Source organism: Phacochoerus africanus, chromosome 15, assembly GCF_016906955.1.
Source record: "Phacochoerus africanus isolate WHEZ1 chromosome 15, ROS_Pafr_v1, whole genome shotgun sequence".
Taxonomy (NCBI): Eukaryota; Metazoa; Chordata; class Mammalia; order Artiodactyla; family Suidae; genus Phacochoerus; species Phacochoerus africanus.
In genome coordinates, this window is record NC_062558.1 from 72,036,938 (window position 1) to 72,056,531 (window position 19,594).

General features: G+C 37.6%; 1 protein-coding gene across 5 annotated transcripts in view; it reads right to left on the reverse strand.

Moving 5' to 3' along the window:
• Nucleotides 1-19,594, reverse strand: part of HERC4 (HECT and RLD domain containing E3 ubiquitin protein ligase 4) — a 148,414-nt gene that overhangs the window by 56,635 nt on the left and 72,185 nt on the right. For 4 of the 5 annotated variants that reach the window (XM_047760965.1, XM_047760963.1, XM_047760964.1 and 1 more), the window contains 4 exons: nt 18,474-18,533; nt 18,224-18,335; nt 17,522-17,711; nt 15,814-15,986 (listed from right to left, as the gene is read on the reverse strand). In XM_047760965.1, the coding sequence (XP_047616921.1) occupies nt 15,814-15,986; nt 17,522-17,711; nt 18,224-18,335; nt 18,474-18,533 (535 nt within the window). The remainder of the gene's footprint in view (nt 1-15,813; nt 15,987-17,521; nt 17,712-18,223; nt 18,336-18,473; nt 18,534-19,594) is intronic. The other variant, XM_047760967.1, reaches the window with a different exon arrangement.

The window sequence follows — 19,594 nt, forward strand, 5'->3', positions numbered from 1 at the left end:
AGCCAAAAGGAAAAAAAAAATACAAACTTTCAGTTACAAAATAAATGTATCACAGATAAGAAAATGTACAGTGGAGGGAACACAGTCAATAATTATGTAATATCTTTGTACGGTGAGAAATGACAACTAGACTTATCATGTACACTTTGAATGTACAGAAATATCGAATCATTGTATTTTGCACCAGGAACCAATGTAATGTCATAGGTCAATCATACTTCAAAAACAAACATATTTGAGTTCCCTGGGATCCTAGTGGTTAAGGACTCAGAGTTGTCACTGCTGTGGCTTGGGTTCAATCCCTGGCCCAGGAATTTCATATGCCACAGGTGAAGCCAAAAAAAACCCCCCCAAAAACAAAAAAACCTGAAAAACAACCCTTCCCCCAACACCAAACAGACACACCCACAGAAAATGAGATCAAATTTGTGGTTACCAAAGGTAGGGAGTAGGAGAAGGGGAAACTGGATGAAGGTAGACAAAAGGTAGACACTTTCAATTATAAAATAAATAAGAACTAGGGATATAACATGCAACATGATAAATGTAGTTAACCCTGCTGTATGTTATGTATGAAAGTCAAGAGAGTAAATCCTAAGAGTTCTCATCACAAAGAAGAAAATTTTTTTCTGTTTCTTTAATGTTCTATCTATATGGGATAATGGATGTTTACTAAACTTACTGTGGTAATCATTTCATAATGCATGTGAGTCAAATCATTATGCTGTATACCTTAAACTTATACAGAGCGGTATATCAACTGTATCGCAATGAAACTGAAGAAGAAAATAGAACATTCCACCCAGTAACTGTACATGGAATGTTCACTAACATATATCATAGCCTGGACCATAAAACAAACTTTAATAAATATATTTAAAAGAATCCAAAGTATACAAAGCATGTTCTTCGATCTCAACAGAATTAAACTAACAGTAACAAAAAGATATTTGGAAAATCCTAGAAAACTGGCAATTAAACAAAACACTTGTAAATTATCTCAAACTTTCCTTGTATCTATCAGAGAGCTATAATGTAATAATTAAGTAGCCTGAACAGCTATTTTCAAAAAGAAACAGGATGTCAGAATGGGTCACCATGGCAGAACAAGAGGATACAAGCAGTGAAGAAGAAATCAGTAAAAATTTTAAGAAAATGCTTAAGCCCGAATATGTGATAACTTGAAAGTATAAAACCCCTGGGAGCCACAGTCAGTTTCTTACTGATACACTCTGGCCACAGACCTTTAACTGGCACCACCCATGAGAATGACTGGAAACAGGGCAGGAGACCAAGAGCTTCTCTCAGGGGTGTAAGGCACTGGCTGCCACTCTAAGAAAGGAACAAGGCCTGCCACCCTGCTGAGATTGTTCTTTCATATAAAGAGACTAAGAGCTTGAGGGGAAGGGGAAGCAATTACCATGCCTTCTTTTTGGAGGGGAAAAGCCTTCAATTTCTGGGAAGAAGGGGGACAAGAACAGTCCTAAGGACAGAATCTTCTATTAGTAGGACTGAAGGGGTGGGGGCAGAAACTGAGAAAATTCCACACCTGAGGCCCTGGCACACATCTATCTACCTAAGACCACCATTATACCACCACAACAAAGAATATTTTCTGTCCCCTCTTCTCTATCACTTTTTGTTGTTGTTGGCCACACCTGGTGTATGTAGAAGTTTCTGGGCCAGGGATTGAACCCACACCATAGCAGTGACCCAAGCCACTGCAGTGACCATGCTGGATATTTAATCTGCCACCACAAGAGAAGTCCTCTACCAATTCTGAAAGCATTGAATAATAAGCAACACCAGTTCTTGATTAAGGAGGAGCAAGAGTGAGGAGTGAAACCCCTCTATGGAGCAGGCATGAAGAATGGAGCACACACACCAAGAAAAAAGTTTTTGACATTTTATCTTCACCCTAAACATCTGGCAACAAAGAGGACTGTGAGGTCTCTGATGTAATGAAGGTAACTACAGCAAACTAAAAACTAAATCCATTTAACTCCAGATGAGATCGGGTTAAATTCCTATATTAAAAACCACAGTAGATGTGTACAAATTTACAGAATTCAAATCTATTTACTCCAGCTTCTACTATTTTAGAGACAATAAAAATTCTAAGACCTATCAGAAGGCAAGTAAGTAAATAAAAAAGACTACAGAGTCAGAGATGACCCAGATGTTGGAGTGAGAAAGAGGGGCTTTAGGAAGATATTTTGAACATAATGAAAATAAAAACATAGCACATCAAAATCTGTGGAATGCTGGTAAAGCAGAGAGAACACTGACGGAAATGTATAGCATTAAATGATCATGTTAGAATAAAAGATCTAAAATCAATGAACTGGAATTCCTGTTGTGGCACAGTGCAAATGAATCCGACTAGTATCCAAGAGGATGCAGGTTTGATCCAAGGCCTTACTCAGCGGATCAGGGATCTGGTGTTGCCGTGAGCTGTGGTGCAGGTTGCAGGCACCGTTTGAATCCGGTGTTGCTGTGGACTTCCATATGCCATGGGTGCAGCCCTAAAAAGACAAAAAAAAAAAAAAAAGAGAGTGAGAGTATAATATATGATTCCTATTTCTTTTTCTTTCTTTTTTTGTCTTTTTAGGGCCACACCCGTAGCACATGGAGGTTCCCAAGCTAGGGGTTGAATCAGAGCTTCAGCTGCCGGCCTATGCCACAGCCACAGCAATGCAGGATCTGAGCCATGTCTGCAACCTACACCACAGCTCACAGCAACGCCGGATCCCTAACCCACTAAGTGAGGCCAGGGATTGAACCCACAACCTCATGGTTCCTACTTGGATTCATTTCCACTGCACCATGACAGGAACTCTTGTTTCCCATTTCTTATCTTTCCTCCTCCTACTGACTTTGTCCTTAATATGATGATCATTTTCTGGATTCTTAAAGCAGAGGCTTTATTAGATTACTGACTTTATTTTATTTTTGCTTTTTTCGGGCTGCACTCACAGCATATGGAAGTTCCCAGGCTAGGGGTCGAATTGGAGCTGCAGCTGCTGGTCTACACCACAGCCAAAGCCACAACAATTCGGGATCTGAGCCGCATCTGCAACCTACACCTCAGCTCGCTGCAATGCTAGATCTTTAACCTATTGAGCAAGGCAAGGGATTGAACCCGCATCCTCATTACTAGTTGGGTTCGTTAACCACTGAGCCATGATGGGAACGCCTATACTCTCTTTTTAAAAGTTAATATTAAAATTTCAAACTTCCTAAAAGAAAATTACAGGCCAAGATGTCTTTGTTGGTGAATTTTTTCCTTCTTTCTTTTTTTGGCCACCCCACAACATATGTAGTTCCTGGGCCACGGATCAGATCTGAGCCGCAGTTGCAAGATATACTGCAGCTGTGGCAACACCGGACCCTTAACCCATTGTGTCAGGCAGGGGATCAAACTTGCGTCCCATTGCTCCAGGGGCACCGATCCCTTCTGCCAAGGAAGAAATAATACCAATCTTAAGCAAACTCAGAAAACAGAGAAAGAGGAATTATTTCTTTTTTCTTTTTGGCTGCACTTGTGGCATGTGGAAGTTCCCAGGCCAGGGATCGAATCCACGCCACAGTAGCGACCTAGGCCAGTACAGTGACAACACCAGATCCTTAACCCAGTGCACCACAAGAGAACTTCTTCTTTTCTTTTTGTCTTTTTAGGGCAGTACTATATGGAAGTTCCCAGGCTAGGGGTCAAATCAGAGCTGCAGCTCTTGGCCTACACCACAACTACAACAATGCCAGATCCGAGCCATGTCTGCAACCTACACCACAGCTCACAGCAATGATCTTTAATGCACTGAGTGGGGCCAGGGACTGAACCTAAGCCCTCATGGATACCAGTCAGGTTACTACTGTTGAGCCACAACAGGAGCTTCTCTCTCTTTTTTTTTGAGGGTTAATTTCTTTTTTATATTTTTAGGGCTACACTCACAGCATATGGAGGTTCCTAGGCTAGGGGTCGAACCAGAAGCTGTAGCTGCAGGCCTACTCCATAGCAAAACCAGATCCAAGTTGCATCTGTGATCTACACCATGGTCACTGCAACACTGGATTCTTAACCCACTGAGCAAGATCAGGAATCAAACCTGCATCCTCATGGATACTAATCAGATTAGTTTCCGCTGAGCCATGACGGGAACTCCGAGGGGTCATTTCTTAATTCATTTTATGAAGCTTGAATAACCCTCGTACTGAAAGATGATGAGAAATAAAACTTATCAGATCAACATCCCTCATAAACACTTTTATAAAATCCTCAACAAAATATTACCAAGTTAAATCAAACAATATATATAAAATGCCCACTGCAGAGTTCATCCTAGGAATGCCAAGACTGGCGTAAAATTCAAATATGAATTTCACATTTCAGAAAAAAAATTTATTCATCTCAATATATGCAGAAAAAAATCATCTAACGAAATTCAACACACCTTCATAATAAACACTTTCATCAAACCTGGTAATAGAAGGGAAATTCTTCAAACAGTTAAAGCCCACCTTAAAAAAATACAAAAGCAAAAACAAAAAACTTTACATCTAACATCGCAATTATGGGTAAAACATTAAATGCTTTCTTTTTAAGATTAAGAACTAGACAAGAACATCCAGTGCAACTATTTTGAGGTATCACTTCATATCAGTCAAAATGGCCATTATCAAAGTCTACAAACAACAAATGCTAGAGAGGGTATGCAGAAAAGGGAATCCTCCTACACTGTTTGTGGGAATGTAATTGGTACAACCACTATGGAGAACAGTATGTAGGTTCCTCGAACAACTGAAAATAGAACTACCATATGATCTAGCAATCTACTCCTAGGCATACATCTGAAGAAATAATGCAAAAAGATACCTGCACCCCAAAGTTCACTGCAGCACTATTCACAATAGCTAAGACATGGAAGCAAACTAAATGTTCATCAACAGGGGAACAGAAGAAGATGATGGTATATATGTGGTATATATGCAATGGAATACTATTCAGCCATCAAGAAGAATGAAATAATGCTATTTGGAGCAACAGAGATGAACCTAGAGTTTATCATACTGAATGAAGTCAGATGGAGAAAGACAAATATATATCATTTATATGCAAAATCTAATAAAAAATAATAAAAAAGAACTCATTTAAAAATCAGAAACAAAGTCACGGATTTCAAAACGAGTCTTATGGTTACCATAGGTGAAACCATTGGGGGAAGGATGAATTGAGAAGGGGGGAATGACAAAGATACACTACTGTATAAAACTGATGATTAACAAGAACCTACACAGGAAAATCTACTCAATAGTTTGTAATAATCTACATGTGAAAAAAGAATGGGATATAGTTTTTTATGTGTGACTGATCACCTTGCTGTACACCTGAAATACAACATTTTAAGTCAACTATACTCCAATAAAATTAAATTTTAAAAAAGGTTTACATAAAAGTCAAGTTTGAAAAAATAGTTTATAGGAGAGATGGACTTAAGATGGCAGAATAGAAGGAATGGAGCACAACTTCTCTCATAAAAACAACAAAATTACAACCAAATGGCGAGTAATCTTCAACCAAATGGACCGGAAACTTTCAAAAAGATATCCTACTCCAGAAGACAAAGAGGAGGCCACATCAAGAGGTACAAGGGGCGATTACACAATATAAGCAACCCCATACCTCCTGGGTGGGAAGCCCCACAGAATGTAAAGTAACTGGTTCACAGAGACTCACCTACAGGAGTGAGAGTTCTGAGCCCCATATCAAAGCCCCACCCGTGGGGATCTGGCATTGGGAGAAAGAGCCCCTGGAGCACCTGGCATTGAAGGCCAGTGGGGCTTGGGCACAGGAGCTCCACGGGACTGGGGGAAATGGAGACCCCATTCTTAAAAGGTCCACACAGACTTTCACATGCACTGGGTCCCAGGGCAAAGCAAAGTCTCCATAGGAATCTGGGTCAGACCTGACTGCAGTTCTTGAAGGACCTCCTGGGAAAACAGGGGATGAATGTGGCTTGTTGTGGGGGAAGGACATTGGAAGCAAAGCTCTTGGGAATATTCATAAGTGGGTTTCTCTGGAGGTGGCCATTTTGGGAAAATCCAGCCCCACCCAGCAGCGCTGAGAAGCCCAAGGCCAAACAACAATCCAGGTGGGATGACAGCCCCGCCCATCAGTAAACAAGCTGCCTAAAGACCCCCTCAGGCACACAGCTGCCTCTAATCTCACCCAGAGACAAAGCCCCCCACCCACCTGAGGGAATAGGAATCAGCTCCACCTACCAGTAGGCAGACATCAGTCCCTCCCATCAGGAAAGCCTACAGCAAGCCCCCCCCCCCCAAATGCAGCCACAAGGAGGGCACATGCCACAAGTAAGAGAGGCTACAATTCTATCATCCGTAAAAAGGTCACCACACCAAAAACCTATAAAAATGAAAAGACAGAGAATTATAACTCAGAAAGGAGTAAGAAAAAACCCCAGAAAAACAGCTAAGTGATCAGGAGATTCTCAGCCTCCAGGAAAAAGACTTTAGACTGTTGATGCTGAAGATGATTCAAGACAATGGGAATAAACTGGAGGCAAGATAGATAATTTATAGGAAACACTGGGCAAAGAAATACAAGATATAAAACTTAACCAAGAAGAGATGCAAAATACAATAACTGAAATAAAAAATTCATTAGAAGCAGCCAACAGCAGAATACAGGAGGCAGAAGAATGAAATAAGTGAACTGGAGGACAGATTAGTGGAAATCATGGATGGGAACAGAAAAGAGAAAAAAGATCAAAAAGAAATGAGGAGAGTCTCAGAGAACTCTGGGACAACGTTAAATGCACCAACATCCATATCACAGAGATGTCAGAAGGAGACGAGAGAAAGGGAGAGAAAAAATATTCAAAGAGATAATAGCCAAAAACTTCCCTAACATGGGAAAGGAACCACTCACTCAAATCCAGGAAGCACTATGAGTAACATATAAAATAAACCCAAGGAGGAACACCCCAAGACACACATTAACCAAACTGACCAAAATTAAAGACAGAGAAAATACTGAAAGCAGTTAGGGAAAAAAAACAAATAACATACAAGGGAATCCCGAAAAGGTTATCAGATTTTTCAGCAGAAACTCTGCAGGCCAGAAGGGAGTGGCATAATATACTTAACGTGATGAAAGGAAAAAACCTCCAACCAAGATTACTTTACCCAGCAAGGCTCTCATTCAGATTTGAAGGAGAAATCAAAAGCTTCACAGGAGTTCCCGTCGTGGCGCAGTGGTTAACGAATCCGACTAGGAACCATGAGGTTTCGGGTTCGATCCCTGCCCTTGCTCAGTGGGTTAACAATCCGGTGTTGCCGTGAGCTGTGGTGTAGGTCGCAGACACGGCTTGGATCCCACGTTGCTGTGGCTCTGGCGTAGGTCAGAGGCTACAGCTCCGATCTGACCCCTAGCCTGGGAACCTCCATATGCCGCGGGAGCGGCCCAAGAAATAGCAAAAAGACAAAAAAAAAAAAAAAGCTTCACAGATAAGCAAATGCTAAGAGAATTCAGCAACACCAAACCAGCCTTACAACAAATACTAAAGGAACTTCTCTAGGCAGAAAAGCAAAGGCCACAACCAGAAACAAAAATACCACAAATGACAAGGCTCACCAGTAAAGCTATATATATATGGTAAAGATACAAAATCATCCATGCACAATTATGCCACCAAAATCAGAAATCATGAAAGAGGAGGGTACAAATGCAGGACACTAGAGCATGCACTTGCAATTAAGAGACCAACAACCTAAAACAAACTTGTATATATATATATATAGATTCTTATATCAAAACTTCAGGGCAACTGCAAAATCTACAACTGATACAAAAACTAACAAGAAAAATCAACTCAAATACAATACTAAAGATAGTCATCAAAGCACAAGAGGAGAGAACAGAGAAGGGAAGAAAAAAGAGCAACAAAAACAAATCCAAAAAAGCTAATAAAATGGCAACGAGAATATACATACCAATAATTACCTTCAATGTTAATGGACTAAATGTCTCAACCAAAAGACACAGACTGGCTAAATGGATACAAAAACAAGACCCACATATATGCTGTCTTCAAGAGACCCACTTCACTTCTAGGGACACATACAAATTGCAACCGAGAGGATGGAAGAAAATACTCCATGCAAAAGGGAATCAAAAGAAAGCTGGGGGAATTCCGATCGTGGCTCAGTGGTTAACAAATCGGACTAGGAACCATGAGGTTGAGGGTTCGGTCCCTGGCCTTGCTCAGTGAGTTAAGGATCTGGCATTGCTATGAGCTGTGGTGAAGGTTGCAGATGCAGCTCAGATCCTGCGTGCTGTGGCTCTGGCGTAGGCCAGCGGTTATAGCTCTGATTCGACCCCTAGCCCAGGAACCTCCATATGCCACGGGAGTGGCCCAAGAAATGGCAAAAAGACAAAAAACAAAAAACAAACAAAAAAAAAAACCCCAAAACGAAAGAAAGCTGGAGTAGCAATACTCATATCAGACAAAATAGACTTTAAAATGAAGAATATTTTAAGGGACAAGGACGGTCACTACATAATGATCAAAGGATCAATCCAGGAAGAAGATATAACAATTTTAAATATCTACGCACCCAAAATAGGTTCACCACAATATATAAGGCAACTGCTAAACAACCTTAAAAGGACAAACTGACAATAACACATTAATAGTGGGGGACTTTAACACTCCACTTACAACAATGGACAGATCATCCAGATAGAGAATCAATTAAGGAAACACAGGCCGTGAATGAAGCATTTAACCAGATGGACTTAATAGATATTTATAGGACATTCCATCCAAAAGCAACAGAATACACATTCTTCTCAAGTGCACATGGAATATTCTCTAAGATTGATCACAACCTGGGCTACAAATCAAGCCTCGGTAACTAAGAAAATTGAAATCATATCAAGCATCTTTTCTGACCACAATGCTATACAACTGGAAATCAACAACAAGAAAAAAACTGCAAGAAACACAAACATGTGGAGACTAAACAACATGCTGCAACAACCCATGGATCACTGAAGAACCCAAAACCTATGGGACGCAGAAAAAGCCATTCTAAGAGGAAAGTTTATGCAATACAAGCCTACCTCATGAAACAAGAAAAAGCTCAAATAAACAACCTAACTTTACATCTAAAGCAGCTCGCGAGAGAAGAACAGACAAGAGCTAAAGTTAGTAGAAGGAAAGAAATCATAAAGATCAGAGCAGAAATCAATGAAATAGAAACAAAGAAAACCATAGAAAAGATCAATGAAACGAAAAGCTCATTCTTTGAAAAAATAAAAAAAACCTGATAAACCCTTAGCCAAACTTACAAAGAACAAAAGAGAGAGGACTCAAATCAATAAAATTAGAAATGAAAAAGGAGAAGTAACAACGGACATCACAGAAATACAAAGGATCATAAGAGACTATATGCAACTATATGCCAATAAAAAGGAAAACCTAGAAGAAATGGACAAATTCTTAGAAAGTATAACCTTCCAAGACTAAACCAAGATGAAATAGAAAAGATGAATGGACCCATCACAAGAACTGAAATTGAAACTGTGATTAAAAAACTTCCAACAAACCAGGACCAGATGGCTTCACAGGCGAATTCTATCAAACATTTAGAGAAGAGCTAACACCTATCCTTTGGAAACTATTTCAAAAAATTGCAGAGGAAGGGATACTCCCAAACTCATTCTATGAGGCCACCATCACCCTGATACCAAAACCAGACGAAGATACCACAAAAAAAGAAAACTACAGGCCTATTTCACTGAGGAACATAGGTGCAAAAATCCTCAACAAAATACTTGCAAACCTCATCCAACTATACATTAAAAGGATTGTCCATCATGATCAAGTGGGATTTATCCCAGGGATGCAAGGGTTCTTCAATATCCGCAAATCCATCAGTGTGATACACCACATTAACAAACTGAAGAATAAAAACCATATGATCCTCTCAATAGACGCGGAAAAAGCCTCTGACAAAATCCAAAACCTATTTCTGATAAAACCCTTCAGAAAGTGAGCACACAGGGAACCTACCTCAATATGATAAAGGCCATATATGACAAACCCACAGTGAACATCATTCTCAATGGTGAAAAGCTGAAAGAATTCCCACTGAGATCTGGAACAAGACAAGGATGTCTGCTCTCACCACTACTCGTCAACATAGTTTTGGAAGTCCTAGCCACGGCAATTAGAGAAGTAAAAGAAATAAAAGGAATCCAAATTGGAAAGGAAGAAGTAAAACTATCACTATTTGCAGATGACATACTATACCTAGAGAATCCTAAAGGCTCTACCAGAAAACTATTAGAGCTCATCCATGAATTTTGCAAAGTCTCAGGATACAAAATTAATACACAGAAATCAACGGCATTTCTACATATCAACAATGAAAGATCAGAAAGAGAAATTAGGGAAGCAATCCCATTTACCATCGCATCCAAAAGAATAAAATACCTAGGAGTAAACCTACCTAAAGAGACAAAAGACCTATACTCTGAAAACCACAAGACACTGATGAAAGAAATCAAAGATGACACAAATAGATGGAATGATATACCATGCTCTCGGACTGGAAGAGTCAATATTATCAAAATGATTATACTACCCAAAGCAATATACAGATTCAATGCAATCCCTAGCAAATTACCAAGGACATTTTTTCACAGAACTTGAACAAAATATTTTAAAGTTTGTTTGGATGCACAAAAGACCCAGAATAGCCAAAGACATTCCGAAAAAGAAAAATGGAGCTGGAGGAATCAGGCTCCCCGACTTCAGACTATACTACAAAGCAACAGTCATCACAACCGTATGGTACTGGCACCAAGACAGAAATATAGATCAGTGGAACAGGATAGAAAGCCCAGAATTAAACCTATGCACCTACAGTCAACTAACCTATGATAAAGGAGGCAAGAATATACAATGGAGAAAGGACAGCCTGTTCAACAAATGGTGCTGGGAAAACTGGACAGCCACATGGAAAAGAATGAAATTAGAACACTCCCTAACACTATGCACAAAAATAAACTCCAAATGGCCTAAAGACCTAGATATAAGATTAGAGACTATAAAACTCTTAGAGGAAAACATAGGCCCAACGACAGCAACATCTTCTCAGATCTCCCTTTTGTAAAAACAAAAATAAACAAATGGGACCTAATTAAACTTAAGTTTCTGCACAGCAAAGGAAACCCTAAACTGAAACGAAAAGACAACCCACAGAATGGGAGAAAGTACTTGCGAATCAGTCGACTGACAAGGGATTAATATCTAAAATTTATAAACACCTCCTACTGCTCAATACCAAAAAAACAAATAACCTCATTGAAAAATGGGCAGAAGATCTAAACAGATAATTCTCCAAAGAATACATATGGATGGCCAAAAAACACATGAAAAGATGTTCGATATCACTCATCATTAGAGAAATGCAAATCAAAACCACCCTACACCAGCCAGAATGGCCATCATCAAAATGTCTCCAAACAGTAAGTGCTGGAGAGAATGTGGAGAAAAAAGAATGCTATTACACCTGTTGGAGGGAATGTAAATTGGTGCAACCACTGTGGAAAACAGTATGGAGATGCCTCAGAAAACTAAAAATAGAACTACCATTTGCTCTAGCAATCCCACTCCTGGGTATTTATCCAGAGAAAACCATGACTCGAAAAGACACATGTACTCCAGTGTTCACTGCAGCACTATTTTCCATAGCCAAGACATGGCAATAACCTAAATGTCCATTGACAGAGGAGGGGATCAAGAAGATGTGGTACATATACACAATGGAATATTACTCAGCCATTGAAAGGAACAAAATAATGGCAGTTTTAGCAATATGGATGGACCTAGAAATTACCACGCTAAGTGACGTCAGTCAGACAATGAGACACCAACATCAAATGCTATCGCTTACATGTGGAATCTGAAAAAAAGACAGAATGAACTTCTCTGCAGAACAGATATGGACTCACAGACTTTGAAAAACTTAGGGTTTCCAAAGGAGACAGTGTGGGATGTGCTGGGGGTTATGGGATGGAAGTGCTATAAAACTGGGTTGTGATGACTGTATAACTATAAATGTAATAAATTGAGTAATAAAAAAATAAAATAAACTTGTTAAAATTATACATTTAAAAAAATAGTTATAAAAATACATTTGTATGGAAGGTAAGACTGACAAGACAATATTTTCTCCAGAAAGTCTTCTTTAATTCTTCTAAGATATGTGCTCTTCTATGGGTTTTCATAACACCCTTCATTTTCCTTAATCTAGCACTTACCACACTATATCATAAATGCTTAATTACTTGCATGTATACAACTGCTCTACATTTATAATCTTAAGGGCAGGAATCACATCTTTTATCACTGTGTTTAATACCATGAAAAGCATACAGTAGGCACTCAGTAATTATTTGTAAAATGAATAAAAAAGAAACCACATGGTAGACGTTCAGAATGACTTATCCATTCAATATTACTGCCTAAAATGTACAAAATCAAACCTATCTATGCTTGATCATAACAATTCACATTTTAATTACAGTTTAGTATTTTGGTTTACGAACCTGAGTTCAGAGGTGGTATATGATAAGTATATATGGGTAGTATCTGTTTGGGTTTATTTATTTATTTAAAGGTTTCTTCCAAAAAAAAAACCAAAAACAAAACACTTAAAAATCACTGTCTCACAAGATTGGCATGATACATAGCAAACAGACTAGTGAAACCAAGTAAGTCTTTCCTTGTGGCATATCAGTATCTCTATAACGTCCTGTGTGAAAACTCAGAGAAACTACTAAATATCCCAATTACTTGCCAGCAAACTCATATATCTGGTAATGCATCCAACCCTGACAGCAAGTACCAAAGTTATCTTTCTCCTGATGCCATTTGGAACACTGGAAATGGTTTCTCATTCAAAAGCTTTCCAAAGGACATGACATAAGGGAGGAATAAGTCGTGAAATTTTCAGGAAACAGAGTCCAGGTTCTCTAGTTCCTAAGCCTAGACAGGATTAGGGCAAGAAGGAAACTGTTTGCAGAAACTTTTCCTAATTCTTAAACATGGTTAGCCATGGTTAGCCATGGAGCAGAGAGAAGGAATATATACAGTTTTAGACATAAGGGGACTTTAAAAACAACAACAACGACAACAAAAAACCCATCTCTGATAAGCAATTTGGGTATCCCTGAAAATGAAAATGACTCATTCCTAATAGTAAATATCTATGGGTATCTATGACAGATTAGGACCAAGTAGTTTTCTCCAATGTAAGAGGCAGAAGAAAGGTGATTGTCTTAAGGACTCTTAGTAAGAGATGCTTAAGAAACAGATACCATTATTACCCTGCTTTTGAGTATGTAACAACTTCAAACAAGAACTCAGTTTCCTCATAACCAAATAAATCAACTTAAAAGTAGCAGTTTCCCATTCAAATTGGTGGTGGTGGTAATAAAATCTCTGCCTTATGAATGTATAATAACTATATATATTATATAATCTAAATAATACATAAATCCTGAGAAACACCAGGCCATTATTTCTTTATTTTACAGATTTCCGTATGCGATAAAGTGAAAGACTTGTTCAAAATCATACTGATAGGAAACAGCATGGATAGAGTTAACAATACAATGCTATCTGCAATTATGGAAGTATAAGCCTCTAGGTCTAGTGGCATAAAATAAAAGCAGTTCCCCTTCTAAACATGCTATATTACTGTATCTGCAGATACAGTAGAGACTTTGGAAGTAGATTTGTATTTGTATTTCAACTCAGTTACTTGTTTATGATCTTTGATATTCAGATTAAGGGGCAAAATATAACTACAAAGAGTTTAACAAGTTAAATGAGAAATATATGTGAACTGCTCACATGAATTAATGGAAGTTTCTAATCTTGGCCACTGTTAGATGATTTTCCTTTCCCTCTCAAGTAGCAATAATTTAGGTTTCTAGTTCTAGCACTGCTCCATCAAAAAAGTGTCTGGAGATGGAACCTCATAGGGTTCTTCTCAATAGAGACTGAGGCTTCTGAGCCAGGCACATAAATTACTTGCTCAAGTTCTATCTGTAATTACGAAAAACAAAAGGTTCGATTTCCTCTTTTACTTCTTCCCTCCCTTTTACTGGTGGAAAACACAGAGCTAAGGAAAACAAAAAATTTTAAGAGGTAATAAAGATAAGCAGGTAAGGGGGGGAATGGGGAGGGAACTGAATAATTATTTGGAAATAGGGTCCTGCTGACAAATGATGGTTCACTGAAGTCAAAGAGCCCAGAGGAAAGGAAAAAAAAAAAATCTAATCAATCTCTTGAATCCTAGACAAAAGGCATACAGAAAAGTAGAGACCCATCCCATTGAAGACAGAAAATCTTCTTAACAGCACTTTATTACAGAATCCAGTTAAGCTTAAAATGCTCCAAGAAAGCCTTAGACCAGGAAAGGTAAATGTAAGAATGACCTGTTTCCCTAAGAAAGAAATGGCTATCATATCTTTAGTTACAGTAGGAGAAATGATCTGTTTTTCTAGAAAGCTTGGACATACTAAATACAAAAGAAAAAAAGTTAAGTAGTTGAGAAAGTAGCCAGGAGCTTCATTAAAAGAATAAAAAGGAAAAAATAAATGGTCCATAAGGCTCTTTCTTACAGAGAACATGAGGACTATTTCCTTTATCCTTTATCATTTACCTTAGTACCAGACAAGAAGAGTCTTAAAACACTCTAGAATTTGTTAAGGGGAGGAAACTAAAGATTAAAAGGTTCATATGGGTTTTTCAGTCATTCTATACGCTAGAAATACATGCTTCTCCCTTAGGTCATGTCTCCAAAAATAGCATCTTAAAAATACCAAATGGCATAACAGAGATATACCTACCAGCTGTCAGGGATGTCTCAAATTCATCTTTAATGAAACAGCTGAGATTCTACTTCTTCATATAACTTTGAATTGCTACAAGTGTAAAGAGTACTATTTCTTCCACTGGGAAGACAGGCAGGAAAGAACAATAGGCATATTAATGAATTATAGACAATCCTAATTTTAAGTTAGTCATCTGTTTCAAATGTAATGCTCTACTTTGACTAAAGCCATTAGTACCCAATGGCAAAAAGAACATGAGTTTAAGTGCTTACAATCACGACTAGGATGCAGTCTCTCATATATTACCTCCTATAAATAACAAAAAACATATTATTTAAACAAATCATGTTCTTCAGGAAAAAAAGGTAAAGAGAATTCTTCTTCTTTTTTTTTTTTTTTTAAATGGCTGCACCCTGGGCATACGGAAGTTTCCAGGCTAGGCGTCAAATCAGAGTTGCAGCTACCTGCCTATGCCACAGCCACAGCAACCTACAGATCTGAGCCGTGTCTTCAACCTACACCACAGCTCATGGCAAGGCTGAGCAGGACTAGGTATCAGATGCATGTCCTCATGGATACTAGTTAGGTTTGTTATTGCTGAGTCACAACAAGAACTCCAAGAGAATTCTAATTCATTAGTATGCTATTGTTCTGCCCAAGTACAGACAAGTTATCCATAAGTACCTAACACAGTCAAATAAGACTGAAACTTCAAAGTATAATTATTTCTTTCAAAGGAAAATTTAGGAACTTTTCTAAATTTCTATAATACAGATCTTCTATGTCAATCTAATTCTGCAATATATTCATGTTAAAATAAACATCATCAGTCTGTTAGTGGCAATGGGGAAAGAGGAAAATAAAGGAACTACTGGACATACCCTATGTAATATTTCTAAAACCTTTAATGCAGTATGAAGAAAACTGTTGAAAATTCTTCTTTCAGAAGGGGGAATGCCGATCTTGTAGAGTTTCAAAAGATGTACCACAACCTCCTTAAAAAGTTCTACAATCTTGAGGAATAGTGGAGGTTCAAGTACTGACCACCAGTTTTCTGTTATTAAAGGGTGAACACACAAATAAAATAAATTTTAAAGAGTCACAATTTTCAAAATCATAACTGACTTTTCTTCTAAAGCAGTGGCTCTTAACTCTTTGAAAATCTCAAGAAGACAATAAAATTATTTTACGTAACATTTCTAGGGTTTATACATACCACCCCACCTTCAAGTTAAAGAATATGGTTCTAAAAGCTCTTGAAAGCAAAAATAAAGTAAGAAAAAGGTCTACTGAATTTACATTATTTGTTTCCTAAACTATATTAAAAACTTAACCACTATACCTAATATTAAAATTAGCTATGAAAAAAAATGCTTTGGAAATTAGGGTTTTAATTTTTAAACACTTTATGCAATGCCAGATCCAAGCCGCGTCTGTGACCTACACCACAGTTCACAGCAACGCTGGACCCTTAACCCACTGTGCGAGGTCAAGGATCAAACCTGAAACCTCATGGTTACTAGTGGGATTCGTTTCCACTGCGCCACCATGGGAACTCCTAATTTTTAAACATTTTAAAGTTGTATTGCTCCCACACTCAAAGATCTCAAGTTTATCTTCCAACTTACATGAAGTTGAAATATTATGAAGCATCACCTTTAAACTGCAAAGTACTCCTGGAAATCAAATACAGAAACTACACAACGTAAGGTATACCGTGTCCGTCCTTCCCTACATTCACTATCTGTAGTTATTAATTCCAGATACAACAATCTTATGTCAAAGAGAGGAAGGAATACAAAAACTTTTGGCAACAAAGAAGTAATACTCTTTCGATTCCCTGTTCACTCTTCTAACCACTGGCTAATCCCCTCAGATTCCAGGATTCTACCCTTTGCTTGTTGCCTCCTCTGCTCAGCCTAAAACTTCTTGTACTGATTTTATTACTTCTATGTATCTCTGCTTCACATATCTAACAAACACTATTAAGGACGGAAAGATGGAGCAGGCAAATTATAATGGTCAGGAGATAGAGATGAAATCTATACAATTAGAAAAATAAAAGTGAGAAAAGTTTAGGCTAAAAATCCAGAGCAGACAGAGACAGAACTATAAAATCAAATGGACTGTGGAATCTCACCTACATGCAGAGAAATAAAATTAAACATCAGAAAATCAGTAAATAAGGGATGTATAAGGCAAAGGCTTAATACAGTTCAAGGGGGATTTAACACCCATGTTTGTTCAGCTTTAATTGCTCCTCCTCCTCTACTTCTTTAACAGTAAGATCACTCTGAAGGGAATGAGGGAAGGTAATGCAAAAAATAATTTCTACCTTTTCTGATACTGTCTCTGCTGTTGCGCTTGATTAAAATTTTAATATTTAACATACTCAGCCTCCCACAACTCTAACACCTAGCATCAGAAGACTAGGAAAAAAGCAACAAACTGAAAAGGAGAAATATCTCTCCCTAAGACAATGTCAAATAAGCAGAGTAGCAAAATTTCAAACAGTAGAAAGTAGGAACTTTCAAGCATTTTCATTTAAAGAGAAAAGGTTACAAAAGAAAAAAAAAATTAAAATCTTACCAAGTACTTTCAGTGGTGCCTTTTCTAGGTTCACAAGAGCTGTACCAAAGGGAATTGCTATTGTGGTGAAATTGTTGGAATCACTCATCAAGGGACATTCTGGTAGAGTAAGATAAAATCTCAATGCTTCAACATCAGGTAAGGAGCTAGTCAGTTTAGGAATAAGATTCTTTTCCAAACTAGCTGCCACCTATATTTTAACAAAAAGTAAAACCTGCTTCATTTAAAATGAATGTATATTTCAAAAAAAAAGAAAAAAAAAAGAAAAAACTTAGTATACAGCAAACATGGAATGGTGATTAAAAAAAAGAAACTCGCTCACAATAAATCAATGAATGTACTTTTTGGAGCCCAATGAAAATTAGTGCCTAAGCATTGCTAAAAGAATTTTTAAAATCTTATGTACAATTCTCAATTTAAACTCTCCACATCTACAGCATATAAGGCTTTACCAGTATAGTAATGTTAAGTTATTAAGGATCTGCTCTGAATATCTGGAAAGATACACAGATATCTGACAGCTAAATTATAAACACTTACCTGATTTTAATTCTTATATGAGTATTTTAAATAAAATTATACAAAGACACCATAATGATGTGAACGAAATTATAAAGTTCATTAGGCTATAAAACATATAAAGTAACATGGAATAAAAAACTCAACAGGCTACATAAAACATAATACAAAATAAAAACAAACCTGCTGAGATATCTGAGGATGATCAGGTTGTATAAGTTTGTGGAATAAAAGTCTAGCAGCATTCATATCAACCCCTGAAAATCTGGTGCCTGTTCTATAGTGATCATCATTGCTAGTTAAAAAATAACACAGAGAGAGAGAGAAATAAAATGTTTAAATTATTTCACTTGAATAAGTGATGTTATTATTTAATACAATGATATATATAATAAATTTGAAAGATACAGTATATCAAAGAATTATAACTTACCTAACAGCTAAAAAACTTCCATTTAGACAACCAGATGAAGAAAATGTTCCATCTATTTCACTAAAAAGAAATTTAAAAATTACAAAAGCACAAAATGAGAAATCTGATTTTTCACCTTTATTTTTATTTCATTTTATTTTTAAAGAGGAAACATAGTATTTATTGAAGGAAAACAAATACCTAACAACAATACATAATTCTTTCTGTTTTAAAAACTTTTGTTCCAGAGGGTTGAGCAGGTTCACTCACTCACCCAGTCTCTCTAGCTAAACATTTTGGGGGCTTGTCAAAGAATTTCCAAATCCCAAAGGATTATTGTGGCTAAGTCATGCACAATAGGGTCATAAGGGGCGTTAATATGGTCCCTTTCCTCCTTGCCTCTTGCTACTTTCCAGCCTGCTCTCCTCAGCCACATTGAGCTCTCTTGAGCCTCCCTGGTCCTCAGTCAAACCACCCTCTTTGCTGTCTCAATGCCTTTGCATTTGTTGTTTCTTCCGCCTGGCTCTTTGAGGGGCCAGCACTTCTCGTCCTCTGGTCTCAATGTATGTGCCAAGATGTCCTTCTTGTTCACTGACTGCAAGGTCAGCTCCCTCATCCTCACAATTATTCATCAGATCAGACCACTCTGTTCTGTTCACCTTTATTTTTAAATGAAAATTAAAATAAATACTTAAACTAATATATTTAATGCTATACAGTATTCCTCTAAGCAACACTCAGAACAAATCAGAATTCTATAAAGATTGATTTAATAATTCTTTTATACATGATTTTTTTTCCATTATAGCTGATTTACAATGTTGTCAATTTCTACAGTATAGCAAAGTGACCTTGTCATACGTATATATATCTACATACTTTTTCTCACATTATCCTCCATCATGTTCCATCAAAAGTGACTATGAGATCCTGTACTATACAGCAGGATCTCATTGCTTATCCACTCCAAATGTAATAGTTTGCATCTATTAACCCCAAGCTCCCAATCCATCCCACTCCCTCCCCACCCCCCTTGGCAACCACAAGTCCATTCTCCATGTCCATGATTTACTTTTCTGTGCTAAGGTTCATTTGTGCCGTATATCAGATTCCAGATACAAGTGGTATCATGTGGTTTGTCT